The 25,155-nt window shown below is 36.1% G+C and overlaps 1 protein-coding gene across 1 annotated transcript in view; it reads right to left on the bottom strand.

The window, feature by feature from the left end:
* The window catches only part of ORC5 (origin recognition complex subunit 5), an 86,506-nt gene that overhangs the window by 51,584 nt on the left and 9,767 nt on the right, over positions 1 to 25,155 (bottom strand). Inside the window, exons 4-8 of the mRNA XM_035020401.1 lie at positions 23,105 to 23,179; positions 18,538 to 18,649; positions 12,236 to 12,366; positions 3,152 to 3,200; positions 2,973 to 3,063 (exon numbers count right to left, since the gene is read on the bottom strand). Of these exons, the coding sequence (XP_034876292.1) occupies positions 2,973 to 3,063; positions 3,152 to 3,200; positions 12,236 to 12,366; positions 18,538 to 18,649; positions 23,105 to 23,179 (458 nt within the window). The remainder of the gene's footprint in view (positions 1 to 2,972; positions 3,064 to 3,151; positions 3,201 to 12,235; positions 12,367 to 18,537; positions 18,650 to 23,104; positions 23,180 to 25,155) is intronic.

Here is a 25,155-nt window from a genome sequence, read left to right as displayed (position 1 = left end):
CTAGGGCAGTCTCAGAATTGACCATTCTGGGTCAAATGAAAAGATGAACCCTATAGTATGTGGAACCAGGAGCGCCTGGGTGGCTCAGTTGGTTAAGCGTCTGCCTTCGGCTCAGGTCATGATCCCAGGGTCGTGGGATCAAGCTCCATGTCGGGCTCCCTGCTCAGTGGGGAGTCTGCTTCTCCCTCTCCCTCTCCCCCTCCTCCCCCCTGTTTGTGCTCTCTTTCTCTCTCTCTCCTTGTCTCTCTCAAATAAATAAAATCTTCTGAAAAAAAAAAAAACACGTGGAACCAGGTCTTTTTTTCCTTCTGGAAAATCTTGGATTACAGTTTTAGATCTTAATTCAAATCCAGTGTTTTCTTTCTTTAGGAAATCCAATTATACATACATTGAATCTTCTTTGCCTGTCACATTTGTTACATTCTATTTGATTATTTTTACCTCTTTATTTAGTTTTTCCTTTTGGTTGTTTTCATTCCTCTCTTCAATACCCTTTATTATATTCTCAGTTGAATCTACTCTCCTTTGGATATCTTAAAATTTCATTTTCATCTGAGGAAACTACTTTTGCTTGAATTCCATTCCTGAGTTTGGTCAATTTTGTTTCACATCCTCCTATATTTCTTTTGTCTATTCTGAGTTGCTGAATTTCTGATTTAAGGTATTTTTTCATATTAGAAAATGCTTGTTTAAAATTTAAACTAGGTTGGTATGTGGTGTTATATCTTCCTCTGCTTTATTTGGGTGGGAAAGCAAAAATTCTCATCAGCTAAAATTTTTTTTTTTTTTAAGATTTTATTTATTTTCGAGAGAGAGAATGAGAGATAGAGAGCATGAGAGGGAAGAGGGTCAGAGGAAGGAGCAGACTCCCTGCTGAGCAGGGAGCCCAATGTGGGACTCGATCCTGGGACTCCAGGATCATGACCTGAGCCAAAGGCAGTCGCTTAACCAACTGAGCCACCCAGGCGCCCCGCTAAAATTTTTTTATTCACGTTTTCTGTTTCTTCTTATAATACCTTTTTATGGATTTTCTATTTATTCTCTCTTCATTTTGAAATGCTCAGTGTTTGCCTGGATCAGCAAACAGATGATACTATGAATGCAGGGGTGAGGGTTTGGGATGGCTTAGTAGATTTCTTGGTTCTAAAATGCCTTCTTCTGGGGCACCTGGGTGGCTCAATCGTTAAGCGTCTGCCTTCGGCTCAGGTCCTGATCCCAGGGTCCTGGGATGGAGCCCCACATCGGGCTCCCTGCTCAGCGGGAAACTTGCTTCCCCCTCTCCCACTCCCCCCCCCCCCCCCGCTGCTTGTGCTTCCTCTCTCGCTGTCCCTCTCTCTGTCAAATAAATAAACTCTTTTAAAAAAAATAAATGAATAAAAATAAAATGCCTTCTCCTATAAGAATGAAGTGCAGTTTCTTTAAAACATAGTGCCATTTTGAGGGGGAGGGATGGCTTATCTTTTGATTTTGTCATTCTTTTTTTGTTTGATTGGGGGTCAGGGGCGCCACGGGTATCTTAATTTCTACCCCTTGCTTCTTTCTTGACTACCTACCCACCCTTCAGGGGATACCCAGCCCTTCCAAATCACCTGTCTTCCCTCGAAAACAATCCTTTCCCAAGACTGCCATGACAATTCTTGCCATACATACTCTTAAAACACTTCCTTTTGATTCTTTAGTAGCCAGTGCTCTAACCCTCCAGGTCCCACTTGTCCTCAGTGTTCTCCCACTCAGGGCCGGATTCTCATCCAGAGGCGATTTCATCCGTCTTTCACCACTACTGGTGAGCCCACCCCCTACTCCCTCTGTCCTCTCCTTGCAGTCACTGTTTAACGTCTTACTTCAGCATGAGCTCCAGAGCGTACTCCGCTGACTTAGGTCGTTTCACTAATTACACATAAACTGAAGTTTGTAGTCAACTCCGTAGCCTCCCAGTTATACTGCAGACAGGGGTTAGGAGTGATTTTATCTCCTCTCCTTATTGATCTTGTGGAGAAAACTGGATTTACATGGCCATGACTATCCTATGAGAAACTCTAAGTACTTTCATTATTATGTAAAAATCATTTTAACAAGCATCCAAATTTTTCTACCTTTAAAAGAGTAGATCACAAGCTTTTCTATTCTGTGACTTCCAAAAATCCTCATCAAATGACTTTTATTATTGAAAAGAGGAATAGCAGTATCTTTGTAATGCTATTTATTTAGAAACTATTAAATTTCTCCCTGAATTATAGTCTAATCAACTAATTAAATGAAAAGCCCAAAGTTAGTAAAGAAAAGTAGTTACAGATTAAGGTATTTATGAGAGAAAAATGATAACACAACTGACCAGAAAGTGAGAAAAGCAGAGAGTGTTGCTGTTGTTTTTAAATTTCCTGTATTGCTTCGTAACTGAGGCTTCACCTATCACCTACCTGTAAGGCACCGTATTATTCACAAGTCGTTTTCACACACATTCTTTAAATCTTGGAAAGACTGTGAGAGGAGGAAGCTGAGGCCCAGCGGTTTTTAGGTGACTTGCTAAGACCACAAGGCAGAAAATGGCTGAAATGGAATCAAAACCCTGTTCTTCCCACTAAACGCCACCATGTCTCCTTAGCAGTTTCACTACTATGAAATTCTAGTAACAGCCAAATGCAGACTTATGACTTGATTTACACATTGCTTTAACAATCAAATTTTCATTATACCTATTCAAATATCTAAACACAAATATAAAAAACAAAGCTAAAGCTGATTTTCCTGTAGCTTTCCAGACTTAAAAAAATTAGCAACTGTAAAATATATGCCTTGCTTCAAACTGTGTAACATACTGGTTAAATTGGCTGTCCTTCCCAAAATAAGAAACGATTCAAAACTTGTGGGTTTTTTCCTAATGTGAAGAAGGTAAAGGAAAAACATTTACACTTTAGTAGACAAAATATCCAAATTAAAGATAGAAATATTACACACACTGAACAGAAAATTACCTTGATATTTCCCTGAGATAAACAGTCTGCATGGCTCTCTTCAAATGAGGTTCAATATTTCTCCAGAGTTTGCGAGTATCACGTTCATTTGCTACCCCAAAAGGGAGAAAATTTCAAAAATTCAGGTCTTACAGAAACTGTTTCAAAACAAATATTAATAAGTAAAATTACATAGTTACCTTCTCCTTTAACCACAGGTTCACAATATTTAGGAAAATTAAGTACTGCCTGTAAATAAAGGGAAAAAAAGAGAGAAAGCACTTATTCACCACAAATAGGAATTATTTTCCAAGTACAATTTTTATTAGAATGTAGGCAATTTTATTTCAATATAATTACTCAAGTAAAATATTATTATAGCTTATTACAATAATAAAACCACAAATATAAAAAACGATAGTAAAACAACATGCAAAATACTCCTGAATTGGCTAAGTCCTGCCTAATGTATTAGCTTCTAGATATAAAGTAATATAGCAAAGCATAATTTGTAATTTTAGTTTATAATTCTGTCACAAAGGACCATAAAACACACAATACCACTAGAATTACCTGTTACTTTCCAAGTTTTGAACATTCTCACAAACCAAACATCATCTCATTCAGTACAATTCAAAATTATGAGATTGGCAGCACCACCTGAGACTACCATAAATTCACGTTCTTGGCACCATGCCAGGCAGACACCATCAGAACCTCCAGAATGAGATCCAGGAAGCCATGTTTTAACAATCTCTCCAAGAATGCTATGTATTCCAAAGTCTGAGAAGCACTAACTAATCATAATTACTTGATAGTTTTCCATGAATCAACACTGGAATTTTACCGAGAGGTAGGTTCAAGCAAACTGATAAAAATATGTAGCTGCCATTTATTAATATTAACTTGATCACAAGTATTTCATACTGAAATGATTCCATAATGAAGCCTGGAGAAAGACAGATGTAAATGTTAACTATCCAACCTCAAATCCAGAAGATAAGAGAGAGCTAAGAACTAGTCCTTGGAAGTTTTTCCTATTTTACTCCATAAAAAGCAACTGTTTAGGGCAGAAAAATCTTCCAAACTCTGTTTATATTAAGTGTAGACAGGCCAACTTTCTTAGTTTCAGGTTTTCAGATCTAAACACTGCTTAATAACAGTAATGTCACAATGTCAGCAGTAACTGGTAAACAACTTGGCTGTTTTTTTTTTCTTGGTCAAAACATTAAAATACATGTTTAATCATTTACAAATAGCAGTAAAAAGGTAATGAAGATAATTTTAGGAGACTATTTTCCCATTTTACTTTAGTAAATTAGTATTTTCCCCATGCCATTCCACAAGAACTTGCTGAGTATATAAAACTATACGATTATGAGTACCCTTAACTGTCCAAATACAATCTCTGTATTTAAGTAAATCTGTAAATCCTAGCCCTTACTAACAAGGGGAATTTGACAAAATAATCTGTCCAAATACAAAATACTTTTCACAACTTTGGCTATTAACATTCAAATGTGCTCTCTAATACTATGCCCATTTCTCCTATATTAATCCTCAAATATAAGCAAATCTTACTTCCCTATATTAAGGATTATTTACAGCGAAATCTAACTTTAGGCCCATTGATATTTTAAACCGTCCTCCCAATGACCCAGAGACTGGAAAATAAAAAGACTGCTAATAAAATCACAAAAATAATTCCAAAGCCCAAGCAGAAATAATTTTTAGATAATTTTCTGATATAATAAATTTCTACTCCCACTGAACATTCCCCCCATTTAACTCCCCATTATTCCTTAACTTTTAAATATATATTTTACTCTTAGCTGGTCCCATTCATGAAAAGGGGTGGAAGGGGCAAGACAGAGGCATAATTTTATTAAGAAATGACCATGTGCTCAGCAAATATTCATGCTCATAACAGGAGAAGCATAATTATGGCCACCTGTTACCTCACTTATTCTTGACAACTGCACTTTTATTATGCCCATTTGTTGGCCAAGAAAGCAAAATATAATTTGCCTACAGGCACAGAGATTCCAGTACCTGAATTCATGATCATGATTTGTGAGATGTCCTGGGAATTTATTTCTAAACCAATAAGGCCACAATGTTAGCAAAGCCTGATCCAGGTGAAACAGAGAGACTACTTCCCTTATACTGCAAAGAAAAACTTGCATTGCTTTAAGAGCAAAACAATCCATTATGAATAATGACTAGGTTGTCACAAGATAGAGATAGGCAATTTAGGAAACTTCCAACTCTTCCTCATCAAGATTTTCAGAAAAACTTCATTATTCTATTTGAAATTATTTGTTAGAAAATCATCTAAAAGGGCACCTGGCGGCTCGGTCAGAAGAGTGTGCCCCTCAATCTCAGAGTCGTGAGTTTGAGCCCCATATTGGGTGTAGAGATTACTTGAATAAAAACTTAAAAAATATGATACATGTATACTGTAGTAAAGCAAAACTCTAAGGTAGCCCCCCAAGACTGCCAGCCCCTGATATACATGCACACCTTCTCTCAGTTATTCAATCAAACAGTAATTTAGGTACTGCTATAAAAGAATTTTGTAGATGTAATTAAAGTCCCAAAGATAGTACTATTTATGGGAGAATTAAAATAGAGATAATCAGATGAGTCTGACCTAATCAACAAGCCCTTCAAAAGCAGAAAGTGTTCTCTGGCCAGTCACAGAAGTCAGAGACTAGCAGTATGAGGATTCAACAAACCCTTGCTGGCTGGTGGATGGATAGGTATGTGGCAAAGAACACAGGTGCTCGCTAGGAGGCCTGAGACTTGGCTGACAGCCAGCCAGACAGCTTCTGACCTCATTGTTACAGCCAAGAAAACCTGCATTCTGTCAAGTCTGAATAAGCGTGGAAGCTATTTTCCCTAGAACCTCAAGATTAGAATACAATTTAGCCAAAACTTTAAATTTACCCGATATCCTGAGCAGAAGCCAGCAACATTGCCTCGATTTCTGACCTACAGAACTGTGAGCTAATAAACGTGTGCTGTTTTAAGCCACTAAATTTGTGGTAATTTGTTATGCAGCAATAGAAAGCTAATACACATGTTCAAGTACAAATATAAAAACATATTCCAATATTCCAAGGCCATGCAGAAATAATTTCTGAACTCTTTTGCCTTTTTAAGAATACCTACATTTCATCTCTGAAATATTAGAAAAATAAAAATCAGAACTGAAAACGTTTGCATTAACATTAATTTAATCAAGCAATGGGGGCCTTATTACATGCATTAACCCATTTAATCCTCTGAGCCTACGATGTAGACATTATCATCCCCATCTTATGGAGAAGTTAAAGGATCTTTCCAATCTTTGACTTCCCCTTCTTTGATCAGCCACAGAAAATTCTGCTTTTAAGTGCTCATGTGGATTAGGTGATACCTACCCTGGTAATTGCCCTATCTTAAAATAGGATATCCTGAAGCCAGACAGAAATGAAAAATGATTAAGTTGAAATTCTGATGAGGAGCAAGGTATTGACAAGGTTTCGAGGTACTTCCCCACAACAAGGAGAAAAGAAATACCATCTTAATCAAATGACCAAAGTGAACATTATCAGTTATAAAGTAAAATGAAATCTTGTAACACCTGATAGGATGCAATGAGAACAAAGCATCATTTCTGTGATATTCCTGTCAGATGCATAACCTGAATCTGACCATAAGCAAACATCAGACAAATCCAAATTAAAGGTGATTCCACAAAACTGGCCTGTAATCTTCAAAGGTCACAAGATCATGAAAGTCGAAGACTGAACAACTACTCTAAATGGAAGTTCAAGAAACATAGCAACTAAATGCAGTATGTGATTCTGAACTGGATTCTTTTGCTCTCAAGTACATTACTGTGACAACTGGCAAATCCTGAATAGGGCCTGAGGATCAGGTTGGAGCAATGAGTCCATTTTCTCACTTTGATGGTTATACTGTAATTATGTGGGAGAATGCCATTCTAAGATACTAAATACTAAAGATACAAATACTAAAGTATTTGGGGTCATGGGGCATCAGGTCACAATCTCAGATGATTTGGGAAAAAAGAAAAAGTTCTTTTTATTGTACCTGCAATTTTTTGTAAATTAGAAATTGCTTCCAAAATTTTTTTTTAAAGATTTTATTTATTTATTTGACAGAGAGAGCAAGAGAGAGCACAAGCAGAGGGAGAGGCAGGTAAGAGGGAGAAGCAGAGCTGGATGTGGGGCTGGATGTGGGGCTCAATCCCAGGACCTTGAGATCATGACCTGAGTCGAAAGCAGACACTTAGCCAACTAAGCCACCCAGGTGCCCCATAATTGCTTCCAAAAATTTTTAAATATATTTTAAAACTATCCAATACTTTCATTATCTTGTAAATACTGTATCTAATAAAATGAGAGCAAACTATTAACATGTCAGTACCAATGGAACGTTGTTGTGATACAAAAAGAATTCTTAATTATTCAAGGCGAAAAATAAAGGTGCCCTGTAAGGGCCCAACTGGGAAAGCTAGCTAAATACTGCTTCTTGCTTACCCCATGTCTAAAGATGACTACGGGACTACTCAAAATACGCCACAGCTTCATTTAATATGGATGAATATCTCAAAATGTTGAGCAAACGTAGACAGATAAAAAAGAATGCATACTGTATGTTTCCATTTAGATAAAGTTCAAAAACAGGCAAAACTAACCTTTAATGTTAGAAGCAAAGATAGTGATTATCTCTGAGGAGGGAAGAAGAGGTAGAAATCGGGAGGAAGCATGAAGTGGGCTCCTTAGATGTTGGTAATTTTCTACTTTTTGACCTGGATTATATTTACACGTGTTTTCATTTTGTGATAATTCACTATGGTACATATGTATGGTTTCTGTGCCTTTCTTTCTTTTTTTTTTTTTTAAGTAGACTCCACACCCACCGTGGAGTCCAATGTGGAGCCTGAACTCATGACTCTTGAGATCAAGACCTGAGCTGAGATCAAAAGTCTGACGCTTAACTGACTGAGCCACCCAGGGACCCCTTGTGCTTTTCTATATGTATGCTACACTTTACTCAAAAAGTCAAGAAAAAATAAAAGAAAAATAAACCTAACTAGGTTATTTCTCCTAATTAAAGACTCTGCTTCCCCCTTAAGCACCTCTCACCAAAAAATAGCTCTTCTCTATGTGGAAAAGACATCCTCATTCATACATCAATCAATATAAAGACATAAAAGAATGGTGAAGGACACCCACTCACCCAGCCATCTGTCAAACCAAACCTGGCCATGAGCGAAATGACAGCTGTTCTGCCAGATCATTCTTCAATCTTCATATTCTTTAATATATGACTTTAACATATAATGCAAACCTACAGCAGTTTTAGTTAGCAGTCTCCATACCCAAGCCATGGTTTATGTTCTTGGAGACAGTAAGATTACAATGTATTTTTAAGTCCATGAATGTCTGATCAGCAGAGGGAGGAAGAGAACTAAAATTAACTGATCCTCTTCAGCTATCAGGCATTTTACACGTGCTCCCCTCCTTTTTTTTTTTTTTACCTCACAAAACTCCTCTGACGCAGATATTATACCTACTTAACAGAAGAGAAAATTCAAGTTCAAAACGGTTGGTAACTTGCCAAGAACATACTGCTGGTAAATGACACAACTTGTGTTTCTTCATCTATAAAATGAAAATTCATAATAATGCCTTCCTTCACAGGGTTGTTGTAAGAATTGAGTCAATATTGGCAAAAGGCTTAGAACAGTGGCCAGCACACACAAAGTACTTAATAAAACTGGCTATTGTTTAAGAGGTAGTTGTGGTATAGTGCTTATGAACATATGCTCTGGAGCCAGACCCCAGGATTCTTTATTTGCAAAATTTTATAATCTAATTCATTTTAGTTCTCAGGGACTATTTTTCCCTAGCATACAATCACATCGTAAAAATAAAGCAAAAATAACTGATATGTATAGAAACACATTGGTGTGTACTGTCTTTTGAGTCAACTGAGAGCTAGGGGACAGATCTGCAAGCATTTCAGAACTGTGACAATCTCTTCCTCATCAAAAAATAAAGTTTGAAAAATACATGAAAGAATTTGAGATTTGAGAGTGTCATGACTGCTTGAAGTAGAAATTACATTGGGCTGGTCAGCTGCATGTGAGACAGGTGAGTTATGTGCAAGGCAGAAGACTCTGTACCCTGAGCAGCTTTTCTGTGCCAGCTCCCTTCACCATCCTACGACCTAGAACCCACCTCCTCCCACGCTCCAAACATCCATGGGACAATCTACCTAGTCCCCTGCTCAAAAATAAGATTAAAACTTCTATTCCCTACGGAGTTCTGGGTCCTGGCTACATAAAAACCAGCTGTATTATTTCATTAAAATAATTCACAAAAAGTAAATGATCCCCCCAGAAATTATTTGTACTTTAAAAGGAGAATATTTATTTAAATAACTTAGTGTTATCAGTAATATCACCTAACATATTTTATAAGCACTTTAGTAGAGAGGATTTTTTATCCTCATAAAAATCATCTGAGTTATGTTTTCTTGGTTGCCCCCCCCACTTCAGAAATGAGGAAACTGAAGTACATAAAATTACATACATATCATAGCTGGTAAGCGGCAGACCTAAGGTATTTGAATAGCAAGTCCTCTGCTCATTCTACCATGTACACTTTGATTATCTGGCACCCGCTTCCTAGTCACTATGTCACTGGTCACCACAGGCACATGGCCAAACAACAACAAAAACCTGGCATCAGAAATTTGGAATTGCACTCTAAAAGATTACTAAGCTCTGCCTAAGCAGTTAATTTTTCTGAGTAATTTCTAAGAAAATTGTGATATTTAAGAAGAAAAAAGTTTAAAATACAATAAACTTAATGTGTAACAGATTTGTTTTAAAAGGGCCATGCAAACATCTTTAGAAAATGAACCATTCTGTGTTTGGCATTCATAAATGAATATAAAAATAACTTCTTCAATTGACCCTTTTAAAAATTATAATTACTATTTTTTAAGAATATCATAGTCAAGATAAAACAAACCTAAATGGATATTCTAAGTAGTACTTTACTTTCTGCTATCTCGTGCTACCTACAGACCTAGCCTCCAAAAAAACAGTACTTAAAGAAATAATTTGTAAAGCAAACCTAAAAGTGCACACATAGAAAAGATGCCTAAAAAGAATCCTTTGCAGGTGATTTGTTAAACTTTCAATAACTATGCCATTTACAAACTTTGAAACAAATAATAGTATCCACTTGAAGAAAATATATCTTTATTATCCTAAGTTCCACATACAGAGAAAAATAAGAACACTGCTATTTTTTTCCTGTGCTTACTGATCATATCTTATATATATATTAGTATTACTAGTAGTAGTAAAAGCTTAAACCACACTTCAAGTTTATGAACATGATGTAACAATAACAAAAAAACTATAAGCTCATCCCTAAATAATTTTTCAGTAAAACCTAAAGGACTAAAAAAGGACTATAAAAAATATAGGACTATATAAAATAGCATATTTGAATATATATTTTCTTTTACACTTTATCTAGAAATAGTTCCCTAAACATTTATTTATTCTTACACTTCATGATCTACTTTGAAATGGCTGCAGGCACAGATTCCCACAGGATTCAAAGACATCAGTGCTAAGTTGTGGTAACTGCAGGTTACTTCCCAGGCAAGATGGTAGAGGAGTGTTTCCCCCTGACTCCACCTCATGCAGGGACCATGTACTGACCCCTCTCCTCTCTGTAAGCCCCTCTATTGTCATTTCCTTTGGGCACCAGGGATCCAAGACATTCAATTCCTATAGAGATGTTAGCGATGAGCTTGAACTAGAACAGCTTGCTCCCTACTGTTCTAGTTCTAGTTTTTTCCCTACTCAGAAGATACCTGATATCTACATCTAAATCAGAAGAAGCCTAAAATCTAAAACTTAGAAGAACATCCTAAATATGAACCCAATTTTAAATGGTCGCCTTCTTCTACATTCTGTCTCAAACACACAAACACATACTGAGTCCCTCTAAGTGACTTTTCAGAGCAAAGAAAAGAGTAAAACAAAGAAAATGTGCTAAAATCTATAGAATGTGTTCCTTTTAAAGTAACCGTTTTCCAGGGGCACCTGGGTGGCTCAGTCAGTTAAGCATCTGCCTTCAGCTCAGGTCATGATCCCAGGATCCTGGGATCATGCCCCACATCAGGTTCCCTGCTCAGCAGGGAGTCTGCTTCTCCCTCTGCCCCTCCCCCTGCTCGTGTTCTCTCTCTCTCTCTAATAAATGAATAAAATCTTAAAAAAAAAAGTAACTTTTCCATCCTTAGGTATATTACTACTTTCTCTTACATGTAGATAAAATCTTAGTATGAATGGAAGGTTTCTAAAAGGGAAACCAGATATTCTTGCCTGCTCCCCTTCACATCCAATTAAAAAGTAGAAAGATCAAAGAAAAATTAAAGTAAATATGATTACTTTACAAATTACCTGTGAAATATAAACAGCTTTACTACTCTTTTAAATAATGTTTTAAGTAATTATTTATATAAACATCAAAAGTAATCCGTATTATAAAGATAACTAATTCAAGGTCAATGGCTCATGAAAGACCTGTAATTAAGGCTTCTGACTACCCTTAAATTCATCTAGATGCCAGACCACTATTACTACATACATAAAACATGAAAGAAATGTTACAAAAAATTAAGACATAAAATTACTTATTAAGCTTTTACACCTTCTATTTCTCTTCATTTTTATTTTAATGAAGTTTTACATTTTCTGCAATTAAAAGAGAAAGAAGGAAACAAAAAACACTCCTAAGGAAGAGTGAGAAGACATAACTAAAGATGAATGAAGGTTTTCTGATCAGACTGAAGTTTGTACTAAGGGACAGACTTACTTATGTTAGCCTCAAAAGGCCATATCCAAATTTCTAGAATAAATTTTCAGCTTCTAGCCTACCTCACACCATTTCTACATGGAAAAATATTAAAAGATATACTTTCTTTTTTTATTTATTTTTATTTTTATTTTTATTTTTTTTAAAGATTTTATTTATTTATTTGAGAGAGAGAATGAGAGAGAGAGAACACATGAGAGGGGATAGGGTCAGAGGACGAAGCAGACTCCCTGCCGAGCAGGGAGCCCGATGCGGGACTCGATCCCGGGACGCCAGGATCATGACCTGAGCCGAAGGCAGTCGCTTAACCAACTGAGCCACCCAGGCGCCCTATACTTTCTTTTTTTAAGTAAAAAGCTCACTCACCAGATGTCTGAGCTCTTTCAAATCTCGGCAGACAGTGTAGAAAACTCCAAGAAGAATATTAATGTAGGCAGCATAGAAATCAGCCGAATACTCTGGAGGATGATCATGTGACAGGATCTTTTGAAGGTTCCCTGTTCAAAGGACACACATGAACTTAAGGATTAAGCCAGCACCCCACAAGTTATATCTTCTAGCATTTTATAACAAGGGTATAAAACAATAAATATATAGGCCCAGTAATTATTAAGGAATACGAAAACTATTACAAGATTAGAAATGTAACACCACTTTTGAAACTGAGGCAAAAGAATTATGAATCTAATGTTCTAAAAACATTATTAAAAATTGCTTAAGACGGTTAAGTGGCTGCCTTCGGCTCAGGTCATGATCCCAGCGTCCTGGAATCGAGTCCCACATCGGGCTCCTTGCTCAGCAGGGAACCTGCTTCTCCCTCTGCCTGCCACTCCCCCTGCTTGTACTCTCTCTCTCTAGCAAATCAATAAATAAAACCTTAAAAAAAAAAAAATTGCTTAAGACAAATATTAAACAATGACATCTAAAGAAAAATCTCAAGAACCTCTGCAGGCAAAATGTGTATCAAGGGTGAAAAATAATATACATTCTATTTATTTGTCCGCCTAATAAGTAAATCAACTAGAAAAAACAAGCAGGAGTACTACACAAACCACCACCAAACTGGAAAATGCTCTTCATTTTTTGAAAAATAAAAAGAATTCATAATTTTTTGTGAAAATCATCATCTTTACTTGGTCATTCCCCGTTTTATAAATCATATTTTCTTCCTAAAGCTTTGGTATCTTTACTATATTTCTCTTCTATCTTAAACTCTTTATATAATATCACACATTTAGAATCCTAAACTTCATTTTATCGTGCTGGAAATATCATATTGTAGAAGCACAGTTAAAATTAAAAGAGAAACAACCACCCATTACTCAAAAATTGCCCATGTACAGTACATGAAATCAATTAGTCATTCATTCCTTATTGCAATTCCCTCTGACTCCCTGGTGCAATGGTCTCTTTAGACTCCTCAGTTAGTTCTTTGTCTAGTTCCACAGGTTCAGGATTTTTGCAATACTTAAGTAAAAAGTCTTATAGGATATTCTGATCAAGTCAATTTCCTTTTGTCTAAGGTTCCCTTTAAGAGATAAGCATTTCTTTTTTAAAGATTTTATTTATTTATTTGACAGACACAGCAAGAGAGGGAACACAAACAGGGGGAGTGGGAGAGGGAGAAGCAGAGCAGGGAGCCCGAAGCGGGGCTCGATCCCAGACCCTGGGATCATGATCTGAGCCGAAGGCAGATGCTTAATGACTGAGCCACCCAGGCGCCCCAAGAGGTGAGTATTTTTACCATGGACACTATGCCATTTACCATCAGCCCTTGACTCTACCACTCTCTTGTTCCTCACAATCAGATATAGGTGCAAGATTGAACAATATATACAGCCTATCATTGGATATATATTAAGAGAAACTTACATATCGTTATATATCAAGGGGGTCTTTTAGATAGGGCTGCTGACTGAAAAAAACAAAACACAGCACATTTCAAAGCCCAGCCATATGCTTGGAATATTATCCTGAACGGATTCTCTATGAGAGACTGTTACTAGATCTGCATTTTTTATATCACAACCACTGGAAAAAAAAATACACAAAGTCCAAAACTTGACTTTGGTGTCCATGTATTTTTACATTCTAATAGGACATTTAAAATTTAATGTTACTAAGCTTTTTAAAACTATGAATGGGAAAATACTGGATACACTGAAAGTTTCTACAAGGTGCCTTAAAACTGAGGAGATATAGAAGGGATGGATGGTCAGACAGATGAACATACACAGGTGAAAAAGATGGTCTAACAAATGGATGGATGCAGAAATCTGGAAAACAGGTCTCCAGATCAGAGGGCACTCCTAAGCTCCTCCTGAACATCTCTATCTAGATACCTCTATTGGTGACTCTCGATGCCACACATGAAAGTTGATTAGATGTTACCACTGGCCCAATCCTGATGAAAGTGTTGTAAGAGTTAAGAGATTTCACTGTGTTGCTATAAAAATAAAGTAGCTGCTTAGTTAGACTACAGGTACAACTGCAGAGTATAACTCCACATTACAGAAGCTCTGTCTGGGACTATTCAAACGTATGGAAAAATCCCATCTCTAACAGAAAGTCAAAAAATAGTACACTAACAGGTAGTAAATAAAGGGAAGAAGAAGCCATCTGATTGGTCTCCTGTTGTCTTAAAATTTCACTATCAAAATATAGTTTAAAACATAAAGAACCACCATTTCTAACTTGATGAGGAACTTCAGCTTCTAGTCATGAAAAAGTAAGAGGCTCCAGAAATACTCTCCGGCAACAAACTGAAATCTGGACAAAATATAAAAAGCACTATTTTCAGACATCAAACAACAGGCAATAAAGCACTATGATACCTGAGAAAAAGGAAACAAATAAGCCATCAGCCAGGCTTTCTAACAAGAGGTAATTTTAGAACTGTGGTACAGGGAAGTTCCAAAAGGAGCCATTAATTCCAAAGAGAAGACAAAGATCAGAGTAGAGGGAGCTATCTAAGGCTGCTAGAACGTGCAGGGTAGAGTACAAGAGAGAAAGAGCTATGGAAACAAAGAGCTACAGAAATCTACATAGGGGTTCATCCTGAGTCTTGTCTGAATACCAATCTGTATATGCACGGACTAAAACCCTACAGGCCAAGCAGAACAACTTCTGGGGTTAAACAATTAATGGAGAGTTGTCAGTCAAACAATTATCAGAGCTCACAAAGAACTGTAAATCATTCATACTGTCACCAGTCACAATGAAGAAACTACATATGTATGGCATTCAGCAGAGATCCCAGAAGGGCTATGTCTTAGAAGAAGAGCTAAAATTACCCCTGGAATAAAGGCCACTCCAGAGCATCCCTCCAAAAAAGCTTTAAAAAAAGCCCTAAAAGAGTCAGATATATCTTCAAGAAATTTAAGTGCTCCTAGAAAAATGTCCAACATACAACAAAAAAACACAATATCTATTATTCAATCAAAAATTACTAAATACACAAAGCAGCATAACAAATATCCATAATAGATAAAAATTAGTCAACAGAAACAAACCCAAAATGGAAGGGGTCATGGAATCAATAGACAAGGACATTAAAACAACTATTATAAACATACTCATAAGCTCAAAAATACAAAGGAAAACAAAAGCATAGTAAGATCTGTAATGAAAAATTCCACTGGATGAAATTAACGGCAGTTTAGACACTTGTAGGAAAAAAAAAGTGAGTGAACTTAAAGACATAGAGAAAAAACACTATCCCTCATAAAACACAGAGAAGAAAGATTTAAAATTTAAATAAGTAAACAGATTCAATGAGACAATATCAAATGATCTAACATACATGTAATGCAGTCCCAGGAAAAGGCAAGGTCAGGGGACACAGGGAACAAAGATAAAATATTTGACGAAATAAGGGATGAAAATTTTCCAAAGTCACCGAAACTATACAATTCATACATCCAAGAAGCTCAAGCAAGATAAACAATAAAAGATTTTTTTATTTCTTTCAAGTCTGAATAATAATTTAATATGGGGTTTATAATAGGGGCACCTGGGTGGCTCAGTCAGTTAGGTGTCCAACTCTTCATGTCGGCTCAGGTCATGATCTCAGGGTTGTGAGTTCAAGCCCTAAGTTGGGCTCCATGCTCAGCACATAGTCTGCTTGAGATTCTCTCCCTCCAGCTCCCTTTGCCCCTCCCTCCGCTCATGCTGTCTTTCTCTCAAATAAATAAAATCTTTTTAAAAAATATGTAGTTTATAATAAACGTGGCTCAGTCTGTTAAGCATCTGCCTTCAGCTCAGGTCATGATCCCAGGGTCCTGGGATCGAACCCCACCTCAGGCTCCCTGCTCAGAGGGAAGCCTGTTTCTCCCTCTGCCTGCCACACCCCCTGTGTGTGCGCTCTCTTGACTCTCTGACAAATAAATAAAATCTTAAAAAAAAAAAAAAAAGAAAATATAATAAATGGAGAAATAAAACACAGGACAAAACAGCACAATGGTTGTGATATGGGAAACTATAAGTCACTGAGATTTTCAGATTGTTTATTGGAGCAAAACTTATCCTGAATGATACAATAACTAAACCAAACCAAAAAGCTGATGAAGTGCATTATAATCCACCGGGGGGGGGTGAGGGGGGAAGCTTTACCAAAAGATGAGTGAGTAGTCTGCATGTGGTAGAGATCAGAAACAAGAATTCCAAACTGAGCTCCTAGTGATCACTGATGAGAGAGGGCATCCTGAACATCAAATACCATATTCGTATAGATGATATGTGTATCAAGTTATGATTGGATGACATTAGCCACTAAGATTATCCCTTTACTCTGGTTCCATGCTTACTCTAACTACAGTTTGGCTTATCAATTAATGTTTCCTTTTTGAATGCCCTTCTATTTGATTACAGTGTTTTGCTTTTTAAAAAGATCTTGGTATGTAGAAAGCCCTGAATTAAATCATCAGATAAAACGTGGCTCCATTATTGTATACTTTTCAAAAACCTAGTAGTCTATGTGCTAAAATTGGCAAGATCATTTTTATTATTTAAATGTCCCCAAATTCTCTCCATCTATGATGCTTTGTATCTTTACTTTCTAAAATTTTAAACCAAATTCTATAATTATACCATACTTTAATACAACTTCACTAAGATGTAGAAAATCAGTTTTTAAAAAAACAATTTCTTTAAATGTAGTTTTTCAGTACTTAAACCCTAAATGGGTCATGAAAAAAATTAACTTCGAACAGTGATGACACAAGGTACAAAGAAATTTTTTTTAATGAAATCCTTTGATTCATTCCTTTTCTTCCTACCCTTTTCCCTTCTTCCTATTTTGCAATTTTCATGGAAGAGAAGCTACTGAAAATAAAGGCTCCCTTCATCTATTTTGGGTTCCTTTCTTCTATTTCAGTTAATTAGCTAAGGCAAGGTGTCATTTGATTGCTGTTCGGGTGTAAATAGGCAAAAATGTGTTTATCTTAACAATGAATGTTTACAGCTGATTAGTTCAGAGGGCTAGTGTCAATGAGGCTAAGGTCAAGGAATGCTATTTTTTCATAGCCTGCTAACCACTTTATGCTTCACAATTATAAACTTTGAATCAGAAGCAGCATATTTGTATAGTGACAACACAATACTAATCTACAAAACTATTGAACAACACAAAAGGCTACGGTGTTCTTCCAAAGACAAAAATAATCAAGATCTATGAAATTTAAGATTAAATACAAACCAAAAGGCAGTAAGAAATGCAAGGCCTAGTAGTTGGTACTATAAGAGGAACACTAATGAAAAATAAAATCAGATTTACAAAATTAAAAGATACATTCCACATAGTACTGAACCCAAATATATGGTAAATAAAGATTTCCATACAATTTATTTATTTATTTATTTATTTATTTTTTAGATTTTTTTTTTTTATTTATTTGGGAGAGAGAGAATGAGAGACAGAGAGCATGAGAGGGAGGAGGGTCACAGGGAGAGGCAGACTCCCCGCCGAGCAGGGAGCCCGACGCAGGACTCGATCCCGGGACTCCAGGATCATGACCTGAGCCGAAGGCAGTCGCTTAACCAACTGAGCCACCCAGGTGCCCTTCCATACAATTTAAATGTGCTTTACCAACCTAGTCTGATTCTTATTTGTTTTTTGTTTTTTTTAAAATAACTGGCTGTTCTATTTTTTTATTTTATTTTATTTTTTAAAGATTTTATTTATTTATTTGACAGAGAGCGAGCGAGAAAGGGAACACAAGCAGGGGGGAGTGGGAGAGGGAGAAGCAGGCCTCCCATGGAGCAGGGAGCCCGATGCAGGGCTCGATCCCAGGACTCTGGGATCATGACCTGAGCGGAAGGCAGGTGCTTAACTAAGACTGAGCCACCCAGGCGCCCCATGATTCTTATTTGTATGGGTGTTACCATCACAATATATACATCTTACTATACTAAAAAATGTGAAAATACACCATTAGCACAAATATGTGAAGAATACTCATTCAAAAAATTTTAGTAACTATATAACTCCTCACAGTTCCAAAATAAAACCTCTGTAAGTGCAGATACATAACATTTTATTTGAGATTGGCAGCAAATCTGAACAGATTAAGACATCAGAGTATTTCACTTGAATATGCTAGCTTAATCTTTCAAACAACAAAAACTATTTTAGTGAATATCATTTGTCAAAATGAAGTTTTAAAATTTACCTATGCTATAATCAGGGAAATACAAGACAAATGGCTCAAAGCACCCAGTATTTGGACGAAACTTTTCCCAAACAATTTCACTGAGAAACAGAACAGTCACATTTCTGTCAGTCTGCAAAAGAAAGAGAAATAAAAGTAACTTTGCATTTAAAAATCTTAACCAGAGCAGCAATTCCATTTGAATTTTTCTTTCAAATAAACCCAGCAAAGTTACAACATATAACAAGTTATTTGCATATTAATAAGCCTTATTTATAAAACCTAATCAAGGAGCTCATCCACTTGCAAATTTTCATACATCATTACTTAGAATTTCCATAAAACTTTAAGGTTAACCAACATTTCAGTTACCCATGAACGCTAGGACAGTCACATAGGGTTTATTTTATAGAAATTAAGAAACACATTTGCTTAATAATGAAGACAAGATCCTTTTATGGGAATTTTCAAAGAAATCATTAGCTTTCAATCAGTAAACACAAAATGTGCAACTTAACATCTCTCATCATTAAAATAGCTACACAAACCCAGAGAGGAAATAAGAATTAAAGAAAAGTAGGTATGTTGTACTTACAACCATATAATACTAGGAAACGTTAAGGGTTTTTTTAAGGCTATTTTCACACAAACTATTGAGCAAAACATGTTGAATATACATTAAAAACACTAAATACACACACAAAACACCAGTGTAAAGTGAACAGTCATCTTTTGAAGTATATTTGGAAAGTATTATCGGTATACCAAAATGAACACTTAAGTAAACAAGCTCAACATGTATACTGTCCTACAGAGTGGCCACAAATACCCTATGATGCCAGTTAGAATTTATCTGTAGACACACCTCTGCATTTTCAACACCAATTTTAATTTTTCCCCATTTTTTTATTATTAACATATAATGTTTGTTTCAGGGATAAGGTCTGTGATTCATCAGTCTTACACAATACACAGGGCTCACAATACATACCCATATTTTTTTTGACATCTCCCGAGGTGACAGAGCAGACATGGTAGCTGCTTTCTTCAGTAACTATTCTTAGGATCCAAACACATAAATTACACTATACTTTGGTGGTGATTTACTATTTACTGGTTACTAACTTACATGTAATCTTATGTTCCAGTTTTCATTACTTAGAAAAACATTCTTTTGGCTAACAAAGATAGCTGAGTTTAATAAATTACTAAGTCCACAAAAATCTAGCTTCTTTATGAAAAACAGGAAAAGATTTTTACTTTCAAATGCTTTTTGTCTCCTTAAATTTATTCCTATAGGGATAAAAAAGTATGCTCTAAATACAATCTTGATTACATGGCATTGAGTGGTTTTGCTTTAAAAAAATGACCATCTAAAAGCATTTGATAAAATCAGTTCAAAAATATAGAGGTCTAAAAAATAGAAGATATTTATCTATCTGAAAGAATTTTAAGTTGGTAATGTTCTCATCTCATCTCACCTTCAATATACAATGATATCTATCATAACTTAAACTTCATTTTACTCAGATAAATATTTAATATAAAAACCATGAAATGCTGGGGTGCCTGGGTGGCTCACCTGGTTAAGCATCTGACTTCAGCTCTGGCCATAATCTCAGCATCCTGGGATGGAGTCTGAGGCCTGTGTTGGGATCCCCACTCAGCAGGAAGTCTGCTTCTATCTCCCCCTTGGACCCTCCCCCTGCTCATGCACACAGGAGCACACGCTCTCTCTTGCTCTCAAATAAATAAATAAAATCTTAAAAAAAAACCAAAAAACAAACATGAAATGCCTTTACTAGATTTCTCCTAAATGAAATACATTTTTTTTTTACATCAAGCATGTTTCCAGAAATGTCAAAACAATTCTCTTTTCTGCTAGAGTTGAAATTACTATTTCTTCAGTTTCCATAATTACAACTAAAAAAAAGTGAAAGGCCTAACTACTGTGAAGGGATGCATGATGACCATTACTAGGCATGAGGTGGAAAAATGAGGTAAGCTATAGTGGAATAGCAAGAGGACAGCAACAATGTCCTCTGGACACCAGACAGGGAATCCTAGAGCAATGAGGACAGGGGATGAAGGTATGCAAAAAAAACCCCACAAATGCAATGCAACAAAACAATAAAAGGAGGGATGCCTGGGTGGCTCAGTTGGTTAAGCATCTGACTCTTGGTTCTGGCTCAGGTCATGATCTCATGCGTCCTGAGATGGAGTCTGGCGTTGGGCTCCATGCTCAGCAGGGAGTCTGCTTCAAGATTCTCTCCCTTTGTCCCTCTCCCTACTCTAATGCAAGAATACACACCTGCTCTCTCTCTCTCTAAAATAAATGAATAAATCTAAAAAAAAAAAGAAAAACAAAAAAACAAAAAAAGAAATGAAGGAGGAGGCATCTACTCAAAGAGGACGGGTTCCTGGTCTCAGTAGTAAAATGCCAAGAGTTAACCTAACTACAAAGGCTAGACTATGTGAGGCAATTTCCAGGACGGCTACCAAAAGCTATACCAGTCTCTCCTCCTGTCCTCTCACAGCTCACCCCGGCCCAATACTATTACTAAAAGTGGATTTTAGGAATCGACCTTAGACACACAATGATTTCAACGGCACTTGGAAAGCCTCTCTGAACTTCTAACAGTTTCTCAAATTTCAGTAATATGTTCAGTAAATATTTAACTTTTCAAAGGTAGAAATGCTGCAAGCACTGTCTCTCCAAATATTAATTTTAATGATAATGTTACTTAATACTTAATTCAGACATAAAACTAGGTAGGTATAAACTATTTATGCTTAAAGTACTTATAGGATTATAAAACAAAAACAAAAATAAACCTGTAAGTTAAATACAAAATTATAAAATCAATAAAATTTAAATTAACAGTAATTGAATATGATGTTTTGATCAAACTAAATATTTGCTCACTTGTGATTATGGTACAAATAGGAAACAGCCACAGTTCTTGTGAGTTTAGCATTCCTATACCAATTGGTATTGGTGAACAATGAATTCTCTCACCAGTTGTCTTTTTCTTCTTATTATGTTATGTTAATCACCATACATTACATCATTAGTTATTGATGTAGTGTTCCATGATTCATTGTTTGCGTATAACACCCAGTGCTCCATTCAGTACGTGCCCTCTTTAATACCCATCACCAGACTAACCCATCCCCCCAACCCCCTCCCCTCTAGAACCCTCAGTTTGTTTCTCAGAGTCCATAGTCTCTCATGGTTCGTCTCCCCCTCCGATTCCCCCCCTTCATTCTTCCCCTCCTGCTATCTTCTTTTTTTTTTTTAAACATATAATGTATTATTTGTTTCAGAGGTACAGGTCTGTGATTCTACAGTCTTACACAATTCACAGCGCTCACCATAGCACAAACCTTCCCCAATGTCTATCACCCAGCCACTCCATCCCTCCCACCCCCACCACGCCAGCAACCCTCAGTTTGTTTCCTGAGATTAAGAATTCCTCGTATCAGTGAGGTCATATGATACATGTCTTTCTCTGATTGACTTATTTCGCTCAGCATAACACCCTCCAATTCCAACCACGTCGTTGCAAATGGCAAGATCTCATTCCTTTTGATGGCTGCATAATATTCCATCATATATATATATACCACATCTTTATCCATTCATCTGTTGATGGACATCTTGGCTCTTTCTACAGTTTGGCTATTGTGGACATTGCTGCTATAAACATCGGGGTGCACGTACCCCTTCGGATCCCTACATTTGTATCTTTGGGGTAAATACCCAGTAGTGCAATTGCTGGGTCGTAGGGTAGCTCTATTTTCAACTTTTTGAGGAACCTCCATACTGTTTTCCAGAGTGGCTGCACCAGCTTGCATTCCCACCAACAGTGTAGGAGGGTAACCCTTTCTCCACATCCCCGCCAACATCTGTCATTTCCTGACTTGTTAATTTTAGCCATTCTGACTGGTGTGAGGTGGTATCTCATCGAGGTTTTGATTTGGATTTCCCTGATGCCGAGCGATGTTGAGCACACTGTCTTTATTCAAACTTCTGCAAAACCCTGATTTGCCATAATATTATTTGGCTTTGACCTGACACATATGCATGTTAAATCCATCCCTATTCTTTTCTCATTAGTCCATGACAATTAGAGTAGTATTAATACTATTCAGTGCCAACACAATTATAAATTGAAATACAAAGCCGGTTTTGACACTGACTGGCCATGAGGCAGAACTCCAGAGACCCAGAATAGACATACCATTCTTTTTCTAGCTTACTGAAAAGAAAATTTAAAAATTCTTCTGAAAGTCTAAAGTTTAGGCCCCCACCATTTACTCTAGCAAACACCTAAAACCTTTAAAAGAAAGCTGGGTTAGTCACTTCACAATCAGAAATAAAAAGCTAAAATAAAGAATAAATGCTATCAAGTCACAAACTGCTTTTACTTTGGAAAAAATGCTCAACAGCATTCATAATAGAGAAATGCAAATTAAAATTATGTTAAGATTCATTTCTCACCTGTCAGACTGGCAAATGAAAAAATCTGACAAGACAATCTACTGATTAGGTCATAGGGCAAAAAGACTCTTTCATATTACTTACCAATTCTTGTAACCTAAGAAACCCAGGCAAAAGATTTGCTTCCATATCTCTTAGATATTCTGCTTTATCTAGAACCTTATAAAAAAAAAAATGCAGTGTCAAAATCAATTTACAAAGCCTTTATAAAACATTAGCATTGTATAATGCACAATTCAAGACTTGAATTTTCCATGTTAAAAAGAAAAATTGTAACCTATGAATTAATTTTTAACTGGCATTTACATTTGCAGAAGGCATTTCAAACAAGTCACATTAGTAAATTAAAAAACAGACTACTTATAATGTATTTTAATCCAAATTTCTAAATATAAAATGAATCACAGCTATATTAAAAAGGTTTCTTTTCTAGGTATACTATCAATGCTCTAAGGATACCTTACTAGGTATACAAGAAAAATAACTGGATGCATTTTTTATTCCATTTGATAAAAGTTAAATTTTTGTTCAGTTATAAAACCACTGGTATTATGTTATTTTAAAAGATACTTCTCTATATGTTATTTTAAAAGTTAATTCTCTTTCACAGATATATGGTATACATACTATGCTATATACTCTATACACTATACTATATATCTATATAGATATAGCATATATATTCACTGATAACATATATGATGTATATAGATATAGAGACAACATATATATGTTATTATGGATAATATAATATGTTGCAGGGAACAATGTTCCTGGGTAAAGATGACACAAGTTTGACCATGTTAATAATAACTGAAGCGGGATGATGGGTTCATTGGAGTACATTACACTATTCTCTTTATGTGTTTGAAATCTTGATGATAAAAAATGTTAAAAAAGAAAAAAAAAACTTGCTTCAAGAAGTTATCCTTTAGTCCATAAAAATAAAATCAAAGTCTTCATAACACTGTCTAAAATATTTAATCTAACCTTTGTTTTAATTTTTTGTTACGGAAATTTTAAAATATACTTGAAGATAGGGAGATCAGTAACTCCCACATATATTTCACCTAACCTCAACAAACATCAACATATGGTCAATCTTGTTTCTTCTATCCACCTCCACTTTTCACCTCCACCATCTCGCTGATTATGTTAAAGCAAATCCCAGACATACCACTCCATCTGTATGGAGCTCTAAGACATACCACTCCATCTGTATGCAGCTCTAAGAAATGAAAACCTACTTTTTTTAAACATAATCACAGTATCATTATCATGCCTAAAAAATTTAACAACATTTCTTAACATCATGTAATAACCAATGTTCAAATTTTCCCACTTTTCCCACAAATGTCTCCTTAGAGTTCATTTATTTGATTCAGGATCCAAAAAGGTTCATATGTTGATCTTACTGTATTTGGTTTGTCTTCTAGTCAATTTTATTTTATTTTTTTATTTTTTAAAGATTTTATTTATTCATGAGAGACAGAGAGAAACAGAGGGAGAAGCAGGCTCCCAAGGAGCGGGAAGCCCGATGCGGGACTCGATCCCAGGACCCTGGGATCATGAGCTGAGCCGAAGGCAGACGCTTAACCATCTGAGCCACCCAGGCGCCCTAGTCAATTTTAAATTATAACATTTCCCCTGGCCCTTCCTTTTTTCCTTGTTATGTATTTGTTGAAAACCAGTAATCCATTGTGTAGAATTTTTCATAATACTGAATTGGCTGACTGCCTCTCTTTAAGATCATTTAACATGTTCTTATATCCCCTATATTTCCTGTAAAACAGTCAATAAATCTAGAGGTTTGATCAGATTCAGGTTCAAGTTTTGGTCAAGAATACTTCACAAACAGTGCTCTGTATTTCTTATTGAATCACATCAGCCGGAACACAATACCTGCCTGTCTCTCTTGTGACGTTAAGACTGACTGACAGGTTCAGGTATTGTCAGCCTGATTGATCTATTATAAAGTTCCCCATCAGCCTTTCACCAAATGATTTCTGCATCAACTGATGATCACTGCCTATATCCAAAACTTTCTTAGGTATTGCAAAACTTAATTTTCTATGATTCTTCCTGCATTTGTTGCAGGACATTTTTCTAGAAAGAACTTTGCCTCATCTGCTATT

This window comes from Mirounga leonina, unplaced genomic scaffold (genome assembly GCF_011800145.1).
Source record: "Mirounga leonina isolate KUSES-001 unplaced genomic scaffold, KU_Mleo_1.0 Mir_174, whole genome shotgun sequence".
Classification (NCBI taxonomy): Eukaryota; Metazoa; Chordata; class Mammalia; order Carnivora; family Phocidae; genus Mirounga; species Mirounga leonina.
The sequence above is the reverse complement of the archived record's forward strand: the minus strand, read 5'-3'. Positions and strand labels throughout refer to the sequence as shown.